The sequence below is a fragment of the Nycticebus coucang genome, chromosome 2 (genome assembly GCF_027406575.1).
Source record: "Nycticebus coucang isolate mNycCou1 chromosome 2, mNycCou1.pri, whole genome shotgun sequence".
NCBI lineage: Eukaryota > Metazoa > Chordata > Mammalia > Primates > Lorisidae > Nycticebus > Nycticebus coucang.
Genome location: NC_069781.1, coordinates 177,931,722 through 177,949,099, shown reverse-complemented (window position 1 = coordinate 177,949,099; position 17,378 = coordinate 177,931,722). Strand labels below are relative to the sequence as shown.

The 17,378-nt window shown below is 48.7% G+C and overlaps 1 protein-coding gene across 1 annotated transcript in view; it reads left to right on the top strand.

Annotated features, from left to right (window-relative positions):
- Positions 1-16,081, top strand: part of LOC128598601 (polycystic kidney disease protein 1-like 2) — a 49,159-nt gene extending 33,078 nt beyond the window's left edge. The window contains exons 18-24 of the mRNA XM_053609187.1: positions 863-996; positions 2,332-2,459; positions 5,447-5,607; positions 9,902-10,112; positions 11,719-11,820; positions 12,129-12,260; positions 15,737-16,081. Of these exons, the coding sequence (XP_053465162.1) occupies positions 863-996; positions 2,332-2,459; positions 5,447-5,607; positions 9,902-10,112; positions 11,719-11,820; positions 12,129-12,260; positions 15,737-15,898 (1,030 nt within the window). The 3' untranslated portion in view covers positions 15,899-16,081. The remainder of the gene's footprint in view (positions 1-862; positions 997-2,331; positions 2,460-5,446; positions 5,608-9,901; positions 10,113-11,718; positions 11,821-12,128; positions 12,261-15,736) is intronic.
- Positions 16,082-17,378: the final 1,297 nt, after the last annotated feature.

The window sequence follows — 17,378 nt, the reverse complement described above, 5'->3', positions numbered from 1 at the left end:
AAGAAAACGAAAAAGAATGACAAGATATCCTCTTTTTCTGCTTCTATGTACCAAGCAGGCCACAGACCCACTGTGGGCAGGCAGGTCATTACTGGAATAATAATTCCCCTGCCTCAACACACACACACACACACACACACACACACACACACACACACAATTCCTTTTCTCCCCTCGCAATGGTCTGGAAACACTGGTGTTAACAGCTTCGTAGATGAGGAAACCGAGGCCTGAAGACGTTATTAGGTTCATGGTGGGGGTGGAAGGTGGGGCACAGGCAAAAAAAGAATTAAAAGAAAACAAAAATCATCAAACATTATTAGCTTGCCTAAGAGGCGTCCAGGATTTGAACTTGGGTCCCCCCACCACCTCTGGGGCATGTGCAGTTCCCATTGTACCAGGCGGTCAGAGCTCTAGGCACGAGTGTCACGGGAGCTGCCCGCCCAGAAGGGACCTCCAGAGCTACTGTGGCTGTCGCGTGCCTAAGCCCCCAGTGTCTTGTGTCCTTCCTCTACTACCAGGGAACCTCACACTTTAAAAAGCGTCCTAATCCCCTGGAGGGCTCATCCAAGCACCTATCCTGGGCTCCACCTCAGAGTTTCAGATTCAGAGGTCAGGGGTGGGCCTGAGAATCTGCATTTCACAGATAATGGTGCCGGTCTGCTCTGGGGATCGAGAGAGAGTGTCTGACCACAGACCTCAAACTGTGACTATTCCCAGTGGCAGTGGCCTGGTGGCCCTGGGAGCAGAGTGAAAGCAGGGAGAGAAGTTTAGGCTGCAAGCCCCAGCCTCATCAAGGGACCGAGGGGACAGGGAAGCCTTTGCAGGATGGAGATGCCCCTAATGTCCCTCTTTCCCACAGAATGCTCCAGTATCTCTTTGACAACACCTGGCTGGACACGCTGACCAGAGCTGTGTTTGTGGAGTTCACCGTCTACAATGCCAATGTCAATCTGTTCTGCGTTGTCACACTGACGCTGGAGACAAGTGCACTGGGTGGGCAGCCTCGCCTGGGAACCCTCTGTAGCTTTCTAGAACAGACACCTCTTCCTCTGGGCCAGGGCTCCTGAGCCAGCTGGGCCCAGCCACCCCAAGGCCAGAGGTCCAGGGCAAATCTTTGGGAAACTTGGGGATGGGTCTTTGTTCTGCCCGCAGCTACTACCTACTCCTTCCTGGGCCCCCAGAGGTAACACATTAAGGCTTCTCCAACCTAATTCCCCACTCTCAGCCTTGTGTCCTTCCCCAAAGGAGCCCCGCTGGGGTCTGAAAGCAGCTTCATCTCTCCCTGAGCTTCTCACTTAACAGGGGGTTGGGTAACAGATAACATCACCGTAAATATTGACTGTTACATCAATCTACAATGCAAAGTACATTTTACATCCTAATTCAACACACAGCCAGCCCCAAAACAAAAGGCTCACAAATAACATTTGCCTTACCTGTGTGCACTGAGTGCTTACATCCTGTGTTCTGCTCTCTTTCTTTCTCCCCAGGCCTTCCACCCCTTTTTAAAATGCTAATCTCAATCTACTAAAAATATCAACCTAAAGCCTGCTCAACTAGTGATCGGTTTCCCTGAAACTCCACCTCATCTTCATTAAAAACCAGCTGCTCGGGAGGCTGAGGCAAGAGAATCGCGTAAGCCCAAGAGTTAGAGGTTGCTGTGAGCCATGTGACGCCACGGCACTCTACCGAGGGCGGTACAGTGAGACTCTGTCTCTACAAAAAAAAAACAAAAAACCAAAACTGTTTTTTTTTGAGACAGAGTCTCACTCTGTTGCCCTGGGTAGAGTGCTGTGGCGTCATAGCTCACAGCAACCTCAAACTGTTGAGCTTAAGTGATCCTCCTGCCTCAGCCTCCTGAGTAGCTGAGACTGCAGGCACCCACCACGATGATGGCTACTCTATTTTTAGTAGAGACGGGGTCTTGCTCAGGCTGGTTTCGAACTCCAGATCTCAAGTGAAGCTCCCACCTCAACCTCCCAAAATGCTAGGATTACAGGTGTGAGCCCCTAAGCCAGGCAGTGAAGTGTCTTTAGATGAAATGGCTTTAAATGAGCCAAGTTGGAGTGAATTGTCATGAAGTGGGTGCTTTGCTGGAGGTGACTATGTGCCCATACGGTGACCCCCAATGCAGAGGGTAAGGGTGGACCTTCTGGTGTGTCCACCGTCTTTGGCCTCTAGGCATCTACCCTGTATGTTTTGGGTCTCAAGCCCTGTATTTTTGGGTCTCAAGCGCTTTCCTCTCCTCTGCCCCAGCTGACCCTCAGAAGGGCCTGAGCTTGAGTGGGCGGGTGGCCGCTGGCGAGCAGAGTGCACTTTGCTTCCCAGGCGCCTTCTTCACACACGCGGCCTTGCAGACCCTCCGCCTGTACCCCTTCACTGACAGCTGGCACCCCTTCGTGGTGGCGGCCGAGCTCCTGTACTTCGTCTTCCTCCTCTACTACATGGTGGTGCAGGTAAGGGGTGTGCTGTGGCCCCGCGGGCAGGGCTGGAGGGGAGGTATGCCTGGGACCCCCAGCCCTGTCCCCTCCCTAGGGTGGGGCCTGAGGGGGGAGGAGAAGGCTTTGCCTTAGGTGTTTGCACTGGTGACCTTTGGTCCTGTTCTCCTGTGGGGAAATCCAGGCTGCTGTCTGCAGCCTCAGACATGGGGAGGACCCGAGGCTGGCACTTCTCAGTAGCTGAGGACTCAGAAGGTGGACCTTTGGCATGGGGGGATCATGGGTCCTTTTCAGCTGCGCTGAGACTTTCCAAAAAGCTGGGGTAGAGGGATGAGAGGGGCGGCTGTCCTCACAGCTTAGTTCCTCTAGACTTAGGTTTTGGGGGTTCTTAGCATTTTTTGTTCTCATCTACAGCCCCTGGGAATTAGGTAAAATCCCCTTTGCCACCTTGATGGCCATGTTGCACCACTCAGGTGCAGATGTTGGTGACACAGAAGGCTGGTAGATGCTGGCAACGCAGCTGAAGCTGATCACATGCCTCCTCCCCTCTTCCCACCAAAAACACAGACCAGATACCTTAAAGGGGTATCTTGGCCCTCCACCCCCTGTTCTAACAACCTCTCTGTAAAGCAAGGACAACAGTTCTGAGAGGCAACCTTCATGGTATGTGATTCCTCCTTACTGGCAACAAGAGAAAGGTCCCATTGGCTCCAATTCACACAGAGTAGGAAACTAAAGTCCAAAGACATCAAGAAATTGATCCAAGGTCAGAATTTGAACCCATAGAGCCTGACCCCTGACCTTCACACTGCAGGCCTGGGCCACACCATCAGCCTCATAAAGCAGAACCACCCGCTTGGGCAGTGAGCACCACCAATGCAAGGCCCACTCCAACAGCCACGTACTTCTCTGAGAACAACGTCCCGCCCACCTCCACACTCTGCCTGCAACTTCTTTGGAAAGTCACTCTCCAAAACCCACAAATCTGTGTCACAATACTGCTGGAGCAGTTTTTAAATCTCCCCATCTCTCTGTCTCTTTATTATGGAGGCAAACAGTCTATTACCAGCCAAATGCAAGTCCCTCCTCCTTAAGAGGGGGAGGAGGAAGGGAATGGAACAAGCCAGGGAAGATTCTCTCGAGTGGAAGAGAGAAGGGAGGCAGGAGGCTGAGAATATCCATAGTGGAAGAGATAAGTGAGACAGGAGGCTGAGAACATCCACAGGGTAATTGTTTTTTGACTTGTGACACCTGTTGGGGAAGTAGAATTAAAAAAAATTTTCTTTCTCCTGGGAATAAAACATGCTAAGAACCTCCACAATCTAAGTCTAGAGAACCCCAGAAAAACTCTCCACAAGGGTAGGAAAGAAATAAAACAGGCTTTTTTTTTTTTTGAGACAGTCTCACTCTGTCACCCTCGGTAGAGTGCCATGGTGTCATAGCTCACAGCAACCTCAAACTCTTAGGCTCAGGTGATCCTCTTGCCTCAGCCTCCCTAGTAGCCGGGACTACGGGCATCTGCCAGAGTGCCTGGCTATTTTTAGAGACGGGGTCTTGCTCTTGCTCAGGCTGATCTTGCTCTCAAGCAATCTGGCCCACCTCAGCCTCCCAGAGTGCTGGGATTACAGAGGTGAGCCACCATGCCCGGCCCTTAAAACTGCCTTTTTTAAAAAAGTTATTTATTTTTGATTGTTGTAAGTATATATAACATAAAACTTACCATTTTAGCCATTTTTAAGTATACAGTTTGGTGGCATTAAGTACGTTCACATCATTCTCACCACTGTCCATCTCCAGAGGGGTGCAACCTTTTCATGTTGCAAAACTACCACTGCATCCCAACTCCCCATTCCTCCTCAAGCAAACAACTTTCATCATTGTATAAGCATCAACGCAGAGTGCGATGTGCACCATGCGTAATCCACTACAGAGATGGCATGGACAGGAAGAAATCAGGCCCTTTACCTATTCTTAGCATAAGTGATAAGGAGGCCTCAGATAAGAGGACTAGACGGCACCATTTGTCACCTGAGTCCATCCTAGATTCACGAGGTAATTGGGTGACCACCTGAGTTTGTTAATCATCTTTACCTAAAGGAAAAATAAACTTGTACCATTATGACAGGAGGTAGTTTTGCAACTTAAAGCCAGCTGCCTGCCAAGTCAGGCTCCCACCCTCCTGGGGAGACCGGGAGATGGGGCGCTCTGGTCCTTGATAATTACATTGCAGAGATGGCTCCCAGGTCCTCCAGAAGGACAATCCTACACTGTAAACTGGCAAGAGTTCTTGTTCAGCTTTTAAGAAGATTTACCTACAACTCAAAGGGACAGAGAAAGAATTCACAATGATGCATTTTCTACAATAAATGCTCCATGAGAAATGAGGGGTTGGGGACAGAATCTCTCCCCTTCCCCCTCTTTTTTTTTTTCCTCCCTTGCCCTGGGGAGAATTAAATGTTTTTTTTTTGTTGTTTGTTTGATTTTGTTTTTTTGTTTTTTTTTTTTGAGACAGAGTTTCACTGTGCTGCCCCAGGCTGGAGTGCTGTGGCATCATAGCTCACAGCAACCTCAAACTCTTGGGCTCAAGGAATCCTCCTGCCTCAGCCTCCCAAGTTGCTGGGACTATAAGTGCCTGACACAATACCTGGCTAGCTTTTCTATTTTTGGTAAAGATGGGGTCTCACTCTTGCTCAGGCTGATCTCCAACTCCCGAGCTCAAGCAATCCACCCCTCTGGGCCTCCCAGAGTGCTGGCGCTGCTCACCAGAGAATTAGATAATTGTATTTATTCTTGCAGGTCTTGCAGCTGGGGTTAGTGATGGGTACAGAAAGGGCTGTGCACAAGATTGGGAAGGGCTCCTGGGCACTCTACCTATGCATGTGGGACCAGGGCTTGCGGGGTCTCCCCAGGGTCTGTAACCCCTTGTCAAAGGGCCCTCCTGGGCAGTAAGGGCACAGCCACAGGGGAGGGACACTTGTGGCTCCATCTTCGGGCTCCTCTTCCAGGGCAAGCTCATGAGAAGGCAGAAGTGGGGCTATTTCCGCAGCAAGTGGAACCTGCTGGAGCTCACCATCATCTTGGCCAGCTGGAGTGCCCTGGCAGTGTTTGTGAAGAGGTCCATCCTTGCTGAGCGTGACATCCAACACTGCCGGACCCACGGGAAGGAGTAAGTGGCTCCCTCATGAGCCCCCAGTTCCTCCTCTGGGAACTCTTCTCCAAGGCCCAGGGGCCAGAGGTAGGCTTTGGAATGCAGGGATCCTCAGTGGATCAAGGAGCAGAAATAACAGTAGCTGCCACCTAGATTCAGGTTTGGAGCCTGAAGCATGTACACCTGGAGAGAATTCTTTTAGACAAAATACAACATTTTACTTTTGCAAATCTTACCAAAGTGAAGGACCACGTGGCATCCTGACTAGGTTCCTTGCAGCCCTTTGGGAAGAGGCTTTGCAAATGTTAGTGCCCAATAAACTCACCTCTGCACCCTCTTACTGAGTGTCCACTATGTGCCAGGTGGGTTGTATTCTCTTGGTGAATCCAGTGAAATCATTTGTAATGAGGCTCAGAGAGTTTAAGCTGTTTGCACAGGGTCACACGGCAAATACATGGCAGGACTCAGATTTTAAACCCTGCACTCCTTACCTCCACTCTAACACTATCTCATTAATTCAACAAACCAGCATGGAGCTCTTCTTTATGCCATACCCCTGTTGCCAGAAAATGCAATAGAAATGTTTCAGCATCAGTAGAGTTCAGAAATCGTCAGAAGCATTCCTTTTTCATTCAACCTGATTGTAAACAAGCAAAACAATTATTTCAAAAACTTAAAGGTCCTTTAGCAAAGGACAACCTTGAGGAGGAGAGGAACAAATCTAGTCCTCTGCCTATTTTTGTAAATAAAGTTTTATTAGGACATGGACTATGCACGACTATTCATTACACTATTCAGCTACTGTCTGTGTCTGTTTTCTGGCTACTCAGGCAGAGTTGAATCATTGAGATAGAAATTATCTGGCCCACAAAGCCTTTGGCCCTTATAGAAACTGTGTCGATTACTGCTTAGAGGACGATGGCTGAGTTCTAGGAAGGAACAATGGTGAGTTTGTTTTAGGTCCCACAGGACTAAGGTTGCAGTACAGTTTGGGGACAATCAATATACCCTACACTAGCCATGCCTTACGATTCCTCACGGCGACCTATACCATGTTCTGTCTTGATAGCATCCACACAGGTGGGTTGTTTATTTAGATGGATTATAAAACAGTTCTACAGCAAGGGTTCTCCTTTTACACCGAATGTCAGAAAACACACAAGAAACCTGCCCCTTTTGATAGAAACCCAAGTATAGTTTGAAAACTAACTTGAAACCCTCAGCTGAATTGATTGAGCAATTCACCAAAGTTCTGTGTTTATTTCAGAAACGTGTATGTTCCATTTTCGTGTTGGAATAGGGAAGCCATTTTTACAGTACACTCCTAGATTTTAAAAATATTTCTTAAGACCAGATTATTAGATTCATACTTTCTTCACTCCAGTTGTCCTCGGTCCTGGCTCCTGGTAGAACCACCTGGAAAGATGAACAAAACCCCACTGCCCTCGCCACATCCCAGGCCTATTAAATGAGAATGTCTGGAGCTGGTGGGCAGGCACCAGCATTTTTCATATTCCCCTGGGTCATTCTATCACGTAGCCAAGGCTGAGAACCACAATTTAATTAGAGCTAGTTGCCTTCGTAAGGAGGGCTTAGGTGCTGTTATTGTTTCCACATACATGAGCAATGCAATGGCATGAGAGGGCTTAGGTATTTCAAAAGAGACAGGAAAAAGAAGCTGTAGGAGCCAGAGGGGGAAGGAACCATGCATAGTATTGACTCCAGTCTGCTCTGAGGGGGAAGATTCTGAAAGGCAGGTTAGGGTAGAAGGCTGGTTCTCCCTGGAGTCTGGCCAGGACCCAAGGTGGGGAATCCAGTCCTTGCTTCTGCTCCCTCCCCGTGGCCCTGGAGAGCTCCCCTCAGTGGGCTTCTAAGCCTGGAGGAGTTATAGGGAAAGCTCTGAGGCCTAGGGCTTCAGGGAAGGCCATCTCTCCTGGAGCCCATTCAGAAAGGCATAATTCACAAGGTTTTCAATGAACAAGAAACACAATTTCTCTCAGTAAAATTTTGAAAAACGGATTAGAAAAGTCTCTAATTCAGCATCCAGAGAAACCACATGGACACCGGGCCTGGCCCTGTGTCCATCTTAATGGCCCACCAATGTCAAGACTGAATGCAGAGTACAGGGGGCCAGACAGGATGACGGGCCAGGCTGGGAGAGTGGGCAGACCCTGGACCTGGTGGGCAGGCACCAGCATTTCTAATTTTCCCCTGGATGCTGACTCTGATTCTTCTACTCACAATTTGTGCAATTATTTATGTCACTAGCTGTATGACTTTGTGCCAACTCTGTCTTTATCTGTGAAATAGAGATAGTAAGACTCACCCCTTCCCATGGTGTTGAAGTTTAAAGCGATGGGAGTCAAAGAAAAAGCTATGAGAGTCTCATTCAGCACATCCCTGGATGGTATTTCCATTCTTCCTTCATATTAAGGGAAGCAATGGATTTACACACTGGCAAGTGTACTGGAGGAGGTAGCATCTGTTGACTCCAAGGCAGGGACAGGGAGGCTCTCTGGGCCCTGGGAGGAATTCTCCTTTGCCATTTTTTTTTGGACACAGAGTCTCACTTTCTTGCCCCTGGTAGAGTGCTATGGAGTCATAGCTCACAGCAAACTCTTGGGTTCAAGCGATTCTCTTGCTTCAGCCTCCCAAGTAGCTGGGACTACAGGCGCCTGCCACAACACCTGGCTATTTTTTTTAGAGATGAGGGGTCTTGCTCTGGCTCAGGATGGTCTCCAATCCATGAGCTCAGGCAATTCACCCGCTTCGGCCTCCCAAGTGCTAGGCGTGAGCCGCCACACCTGAACTCCTTTGCCATTATTCATTTTCTGTAGCCATTAATCAAGACTGCTAGTTAATGGCTCCATGAACTAGCCACTGAATCCCCATGACCACATCATCTTTATCACCATCATGGTCATCCTCACTGTCATTATTACCATCACTATCAACACCATCAACAAAAACAAAGTCACTCTCATCACCCCCCTCATCTTCATCCCCTCCATCATCTACATCACCCTCATCTTCACCCCACCATCATCTTCATCCCACCATCATCATCCCACCATCATCTTCATCACCCCACCATCATCTTCATCACCCATCATCTTCATTCCCACCATCATCTTCACCCCACTGTCATCTTCATCACCCATCATCATCTTCATCACCCCACCATCATCTTCATCCCACCATCATCTTCATCACCCCATCATCTTCATCACCACCATCATCTTCATCACCCCACCATCATCTTCATCCCCACCATCATCTTCATCACCCCCATCACTTCACCCCACCATCATCTTCATCACCTCCATCATCTTCATCACCCCATCATCATCTTTATCACCCCACCTTCATCCCCATCATCATCTTCATCACCCCCCGCATCTTCAACCTCACCATCATCTTCATCACCATCATCTTCATCACCCCCCTCATCTTCGTCCCCACCATCTTCATCACCATCACCTTAACCCCACTGTCATCTTCATCACCCCCATCATCTTCATCACCCCACCATCATCTTCATCACCCTCATCATCTTCATCACCCCCCTCATCTTCGTCACCCCCATCATCTTCATCACCCCACCATCATCTTCATCACCCCCACCTTCATCCCACCATCATCTTCATCACCCATCATCTTCATCCCCACTGTCATCTTCATCACCCCCTCATCACCTTCACCCCCACCGTCATCTTCATCACCCCATCATCTTCACCCCCACCGTCATCTTCATCACCCCCATCATCTTCACCCCCTCCGTCATCTTCATCACCCCCATCATCTTCACCCCCCATCATCTTCATCACCCCACCATCATCTTCATCACCCCCATCTTCATCACCCCATCATCTTCATCACCCCCATCATCTTCATCACCCCCATCATCTTCATCACCCCACCATCATCTTCATCACCCCACCTTCATCCCACCATCATCTTCATCCCCATCATCATCCTCATCACCCCACCATCCTCTTCATCACCCATCATCTTCATCCCCACCATCATCTTCACCCCCATCATCTTTATCACCCCATCATCTTCATCCCCCCATCATCTCCATCACCACCATCACCATCACTATCACCGCCATTACTGTCATCATCACCTGGCTGGGTAAATTGGGACAGCTCTGTGTCCTAGACTTATTTCTGGACTGGATGGCCTCTGAGATAATAGTAAGTCTAGTCCTCCATCCTGAGATGGTGATACATCTAATCTTGCATCCCAGTAAGCTCTGGATGAACTTCTCAGGGTCTCTGAGACCATCCTTCCCATTTTGGTCCCACAGGGGAGTCAGTTTCAGTGAGACAGCAGCTGCTGATGCTGCCCTCGGCTATATTGTGGCTTTCCTGGTACTACTGTCCACAGTGAAACTCTGGAATCTGCTCAGGTTGAATCCCAAAATGAACATGATCACATCAGCCCTACGCCGTGCCTGGGGTGACATTTCAGGTTTTGTCATTGTCATCCTTACCATGCTCCTGGCTTACTCCATCGCAGTGAGTGTCTCTTTTGGGAAAATCTTGGGACTGGTCTCCATGGAAGCCAAGGCTACTTGGTGGTGGGGAGTGGACAGTTAGGATTAGGCAGACCCTGGAAACCTGAGGGAGATAGTGGGTCTTCCAAATCTGGGTGTCTTATCTGGGAACTCATACACCAGCCATCTTGAACAGCAAGGCTGGAACCTCAGGTGGGTAGGAGTGCAGAGGAAAAAGTTCTAGAACCGAAAGGGCCTGACTCCTGCCACGAAGAATTCCTCTCTGCATCTAGACCCTGCCTGGATGTGCCAGTCCTCCCAACTTTTCAACTGGTCGGAATGCACAAGCTCACAGTGTTGGGGGATGAATTGGGTCGCCTTGTCCTTGAGCTGGGGCGGGATGGCGCAGTGAGGGTGGATACGTCCACAGGCCACATCAAGGCTTGTTGCCCAACACATAACCCACGACACTTAGAAGGGCCAGTGCTGTTTCATTCAGCCCTTAACACTGACAGCATTTTGACATCATATCTCTCTTGTGGCTGAAAAAAAATCCAAAATATTAAACTTTAAATTCTTTTTATTGCCCTCTCCCATCTTGGCACCCCTCCCATCCTGCTCTCCATCTAAATATGCCCCCAACTCTACTGCCCAAGCCCACACTTCCTGCCATAACCCGGGCCTCAAACCCAGTCTGGACCCCCTCCCCACCCTGCCCTGTCCAGGGCTCCTGTCCCACGGCTCCTGCTATTCTGTGAGGCCCACTCCAGCCTCGCCCCCAGCCCGTCCCCATCTCTGTCTCTGCAGCCCTGGCTTCTTCCAACCCCAGCCCACTCTGTCTTCTTCACCCACCCTCAGGAACACCCACCTGGCGTGTGGGGATGGAGTGATGTAGAGGTGTGTGCAGAAGTTGGGGTCTGTGGTTTGGTTACAATACCCCCTCCAAAGGCCCTGCGCTGTATGGATTCATTCAGTCCTATCCGCAGTGCATGGGCTACAGGGACATTGCAGTGTCCTCTGGGACAAGAAGTCACCAACTCGGAGCTGGGAGGTGTCAGGCCTCCTTCTGACACCACAGTCCCGGGAAAGTCTCAGGGGAGGAGTCTTGTGGGGAACCCCAATGTCCCTCCAGCCCAACTGCACTGAGCAAAGAGGCCCCTGAGAGTCCAGTTTCATTACAAGTCACTGTGAAGTCATCAGGGGAACATGGCAGTGGCTTAGCAGGTGGCTGTCTGAGCACTATCTCATGCTGGCAGCTGCAGACATGGGCATCACCAACAGACCGGGCACACAGCAAAGGTCCTGGAGAAGTACTGGGTAGGCACTTCCAGAGCACTGCACACACATGCACACACACAAATACATGTGCACACAAATGCACAGACACTCGTGCACATACGTGGGTTCCGATGCCCACAGGTGTGCATGCACACGTGCACATCAACACACGAGTGTGGCCTTGCACACACTTCCCATAGGGACTGGCTGCATGCCACACCCACTCACAGGTAGGGATGGTTTGTCAGGCCAAGCCAAAGAGGTGGCTGACACCACTGACCCAGCAGGCTTTGGGGGGCGGAGGGGCTTCACGGCTTCTTCCTGATTCATGAGGACTCTTTCCACAACAGTCGAACTTGATATTTGGTTGGAAACTCCGTTCTTACAAAACCCTCTTTGATGCGGCAGAAACAATGATCAGCCTTCAGCTGGGAGTCTTCAACTATGAGGAGGTAACGGGGTGGGGGCGGGGACCGTGGCCTGGGTCCCTTCCTCTAGGCAGCAGTCCCATGCTAGAGCCCACAGCTGGCCCTGGGACCCCTGCTCACAGATGCCTGTACTCTCACAGATGTCTGGACCCACTCCCCACCCGTGGACACAGGGATCTGCCAACCTCAGGCTCTGCCAACTGGGGACCCAGTTGGGGGAGGTGGCTGTAAGGACACAGGACATCGGGATGGCCCTGGCTTTCCTCTTTTTTTTTAATTTGTCCTGGCTTTCCTCTTTTTTTTTTAATTTGTCCTGGCTTTCCTCTTGACAGATCTTGGCCTACAGCCCAGTGCTTGGTTCCTTCCTCATTGGGTCCTGCATCATTTTTATGACGTTTGTGGTGCTGAATCTGTTTATCTCTGTCATCCTGGTGGCCTTCAGTGAGGAGCAAAAATGCCCTCAGGTGAGTCCCTCTGGCTGTTCTTCCTTAGCCAATGACCTTGAATGACGAAGACGCTGGCAGAGTGGCATCAGACTTTGGGGGGGAGTTGACCATTGCAGCTAAAGCCCTCATTTCACAGAAGGGGAAACTGAGGCATTGAAATTGCTTCCCCCAACATCATAAACAAGTAAGACGCAGTGCTGGGACCAGCACCTGATTCCCAGTTCGAGACTGTTCACTACCCCAGTGATTCTCAGCCCTGTTTGCACATTAGAATCACCCAGAGCCTTTTGAAAACCAGCACTGCCCTACCTAAGACCAACACAAAAAGAATCGCGGAGGGAATGGTCCAGGTGTTGGTAGTTCTAAAATCTCCTCAGGTGATTTTAACATATAGTCAAGGTTAAGAGGCCTGGTGCTACGCTCTGAAACCTCAGCCCTGGTCGGTGTGGCTCAGACAGGTGGCCATGGAAGACCGTGTCGCCTCGTTCCCTGCAGGAAGCCTTCACACATGTTATTTAAGTCCCAAACAAGGCTGGGCGGATGGTGGCTCGCACCTGTAATCCTAGCACTCTGGGAGGCGGACATGATGGTACAAGTGGAACATTCCATACATAAGTACTTCACACAGACTTTGTTTCATGCAAAATTTTTTTTGTCTTTTTGAGACAGAGTTTCACCCTTTCACCCTGGGTAGAGTGCAGTGGCATCATAGTTCACATCAACCTCAAACTTTTGGGCTCAAGAGATCCTTCTGACTTAGCCTTCCAAGTAGCAGAGACTACAAGTGCCCACCATACTGTCCAGCTAGTTTTTCTATTTTTAGTAAAGATGGGGTCTCACTCTGGCTCAGGCTGGTCTCAAACTCCTGAACTCAAGGTATTCACCCTCCTTGGCCTCCCAGAGTGCTAGGATTATAGGCATGAGCCACCACACATGGCTCATTCACAAAATTATTACAAAAATATTTCAAAATAGGATTGCTATGATTGCATCACTGTACTTTCAGCCCAGACAACACAAGAAACCTTGTCTCTAACAATAACAAAAACAGGTAGGGCACAGTGACTCCACCTGTAATCCTAGCACTCTAGGAGGCAGAGGCTGGTGGATTGCTTGAGCTCAGGAGTTCAAAACCAGCCTGAGCAAGAGTGAGATCCCTGTCTCTAAAAAAAAAAAAAAAAACAACAAAGAACAAATAGCCAGGCATTATAGCTGGCACCTATAGTCCCAGCTACTTGGGAGGCTGAGGCAAGAGGATCACTTGAGGCTCTGAGTTTAAGGTTGCTGTGAGCTATGATGCCATGGCACTCTACTCAGGCTGACAAAGTGAGACTTTGTCTTGTAAATAAATAAATAGATAGATAAAAAATGAAAAACTAGCTGGGTGTTGTGATGGGCACCTGTAGTCCCAGCTACTCAGGAGGCTGAGGCAAGGGAATCACTTGAGCCCGAGAGTTTGAGGTTACTGTGAGCTATGATGTCATAGCACTCTACTGAGGGCATCAAAGTAAGACTCTGTCCCTCCTTCACCCACGAAAAAGAAGATATAATTCACATGCTATAAAATTAGCCACTTTATTTGTTTGTTTGTTTGTTTTTTGGAGACAGAGTCTCACTTTACCACTCTTGGTAGAGTGCCGTGGCACCCAGCTCTTAGCAACCTCAAACTCTTTGGCTCAGCCTAACATTCTCTTGCCTCAGCCTCCCCAGTAGCTGGGACTACAGGTGCCTGACACAATGCCCGGCTAGTTTTAGAGATGGGGTCTCACTCTTGTTCAGGTTGGTCTTAAACTCCTGAGCTCAAACAATTGCCCACCTCAGCCTCCCAGAGTGCTAGGATTATAGGTGTGAGCCACTGTACCTGGCCTAAAATTAGCCACTTTAAAGTGTACGATTCAGCATTTTTTAGTATATTCACAGAGTTGTGCAACCATCACCACTGTCTAATTCCAGAATGTTTTCATTACCACCAAATGAAATGTCATAAGTCATACCCATTAACAGTCACTCCCCATACTTCATGTATGGACACTTCGTATAAATGAGATCATATGATACGTGGCCTTTTGTATTTAGTTTCACTTAATGTCATGCTTTTGAGACCCATCCATGCCATAGCATGTGTCAGTATGTCATTTTTTATGGCTGAATAATATTCCACGATGTGGCTATGACACAAGTGTGCTTGTCAGGTGATGGGCAGGTGGGCTGTTTCCATATGGGGGCTGTGTCCATATGTGGCCTGTTATAAATAATGCTGCTGTGAACATTTGTGCACAGGACTCTGCAGGGACATGTTTCTCCTTCTCTTGGGCACATCCCTAGAAGTGAAATGTCTGGGTCATATGGTAATTCTATGTTTGGGGAACTGCCTATTGTTTTTCAAAGCAGCCTCATCTCTAGCTGCAAGGCCTGGGGGCTTTTATATATAAATTCTTTTCTTTTCTTTCTTTTTTTTTTTTTTGAGACAGTCTCACTTTCTTACTCACCCTCAGGAGAGTGCTGTGGTATCATAGCACACAGCAACCTCATACTCTTGGGTTTAAGCGGTCCTCTTCCCTCAGCCTCCCAAGTAGCTGGGACTACAGGCACCCACCATACACCTGGCTATTTTTAAAGATGAGGTCTTGCTCTGGCTCAGGCTAGTCCCAAACCTGTGAGATCAGGCAATCCACCTGCCTGGGCCTCCCAGATTACAGACATGAGCCACTGCGCCCCACCCTGTACATAAATTCTTAACAGCCTCCACTGGGGTGGTAGTGCCCATTTTCTAATCAGTTTACTTAAAGTGACATTTTGGTACCAACAGTCTTTTTGGGCAGTCTGCCATTCTTGTTTCCTGGAAATTGTTTATTGTTTGCTTCCAATCAATCTATATCTATCTATCTATGGTTGAGAGGGTGGGAAAGCTGGAGAGGAACAACTACCCTGTTTTCCCGAAAATAAGACCTACTTACAGGAAAGATAAGACATCCCCTTAAAATAAGACCTAGCGCATCTTTGGGAGCACACCTTAAAATAAGACACTGTCTTATTTTCGGGAAAAAAGGGTATTTAGTTTAAAATTTGAATATCCCGGGAGTTAGGCCTAGAGGAAACAGAAAGAAAGCAAGAAAGAGCAAGAGAAAGGCCACTGGGAATACTCTGACATAGAGGGAAATGGTGGCAGTCAGCTCCAAAGGGGGTCCCCATGCTGTCAGTGAAGCTTACATCCGGGTTCAGAAGCCCAGCCACGGCTCTGGGAATTTAAGAAACCCTGAAAACTCAAGACATACTTGGCAGAGAGGAGGAGGGAGCCCACTGAGGATAAAGGAGGAAGCACACAGCCTTGACACTCCCGGAGGAGACCATCCCAACCCAAAATGGCTGTGAACTGTGCAGTGACCTTCAGGCTGAGACTGAATTGAACAAACAAATCATCCTTTCCCCTTAGAAGGAAAACCCCCCAGAGAGGGTGGTTCTACATACATCACTTGATTCTTTCTCTGTTATAGCTGTCAGAGGAAGGGGAGATCGCAGACTTACTGCTGATGAAAATACTCAGTCTCCTGGGCATTAAAAGTAGAAGACAGGACCCTCAAAGCAGCAGTGAGCAGCCCGACTCGCTGTCTGAGGCTCAGCCCCCTCAACCAGCAGGAGCGATGCCCGGAGTCTAAGCTGTCTGTCCACACCCCACCCTCCATGGAGGAGAAGGGCAGAACCTCCAGCCTGCACACCCCAGTGACTCTGTAGTCTTTCCAGTTCATTGTATCTTATGCCTGCAGAAGAGTTACCAAGCCCAGCAAGTTAAAAAATTATAATAATATGTAGAATTGCCGCTACCATGAGAACCTGTTTGTTCAAATGTATTTCCTCCTAGAAATAAAAATAAAACAAATAAAGCAAATGTATGGAGTTTGGCAAAAAAAACTCTCTGCAGACTAATTGTTTTATCCTTTTGATTGGTCGGGGGCTGCCTTTATTTTTTATTTTTATATTTTTGAGAAAGAGCCTCACTCTGTCACCTTGGGTAGAGTGTCCTGGCGTCATAGCTCACAGCAACCTCAAACTCTTGGGGTCAAGTGATCCTCTTGCCTCAGCCTCCTGAATAGCTGGGACTACAGACACTTACCACAATGTCCAGTCAGTTTTCTTTTATTTTTAGTAGAGACAGGGTCTCACTCTTGCTCAGGCTGGTCTCAAACTCCTGAGCTCAAGCAATCCACCCATCTCGGCCTCCCAGAGAGCTAAGATTATAGGCATGAGCTACTGTGCCTGGCCAGGGACTGCCTTTAAAGGATTCTAACTCAGGGCTTCTCAAACTATGTCTGAGAGATGCTAATGGGTGGTATATCAAGAATTGGGTGCCTTAAAACAACAGAAGTGTGTTTTCTCCCAGTTCTGGTGCCTGGAGTCTGAAATTATGGTATTGGTAGGGCCATGCTCCCTGGAAGGGCTCTAGGGAAGTCCTTCTTGCCTCTTCCAGCAAGCCTAGGCGTTCCTGGCTTGTGGATGCATCCCCCATTGGGACCCTTCTCTCCATCTCTTCTTATGAGGAGATAAGGGATTAGGGCCCACCCCACCCTGCTATGGCCTCATCTTGACTGATGACATCTACAAGAACTCTATTTCCCAATATGGTCACATTCTGGAGTACTGGGGCTTAGGACTTTGACATATCTCTTTAGGAGACACAATTCAATCCATAACAGGTGTCATCCCCCTAAAAAAGGTTTCTGGATCAAAAAATAAATGTGGGGAATATTGGGTTATAAAAGGTTTCACAGGTTCTTCAGCAAGAAAATGTCAGAGATGTTAATATGTTCAGTGTGTACCACGGCGTCTCCCTGAGCAGGAGAGATGAAGTGTGTAATGATTCCCAAACTTCTCTGAACAAGGCATCGGGTACTAAAGCATCTCTCTCAGGGCTAGGGTTCCTTAGAGGACACTTTGGGAATTGTTGATCTCCACCAGTGGTTTCTTTCAACCCCCAGCTTTCCAGGTGATTCCAGGTACAGTCAGACTTGATAACCATGCTTTAAATTCTAAGAACCACAAGTCTAGATAATAAAGGGATTCCAAGCTTCAGTACGGATGAGTGTACTGGGACAAACAAAGCATTTTTCCCAGCTTACCCTACTTTGTCCCTCCTCCTTA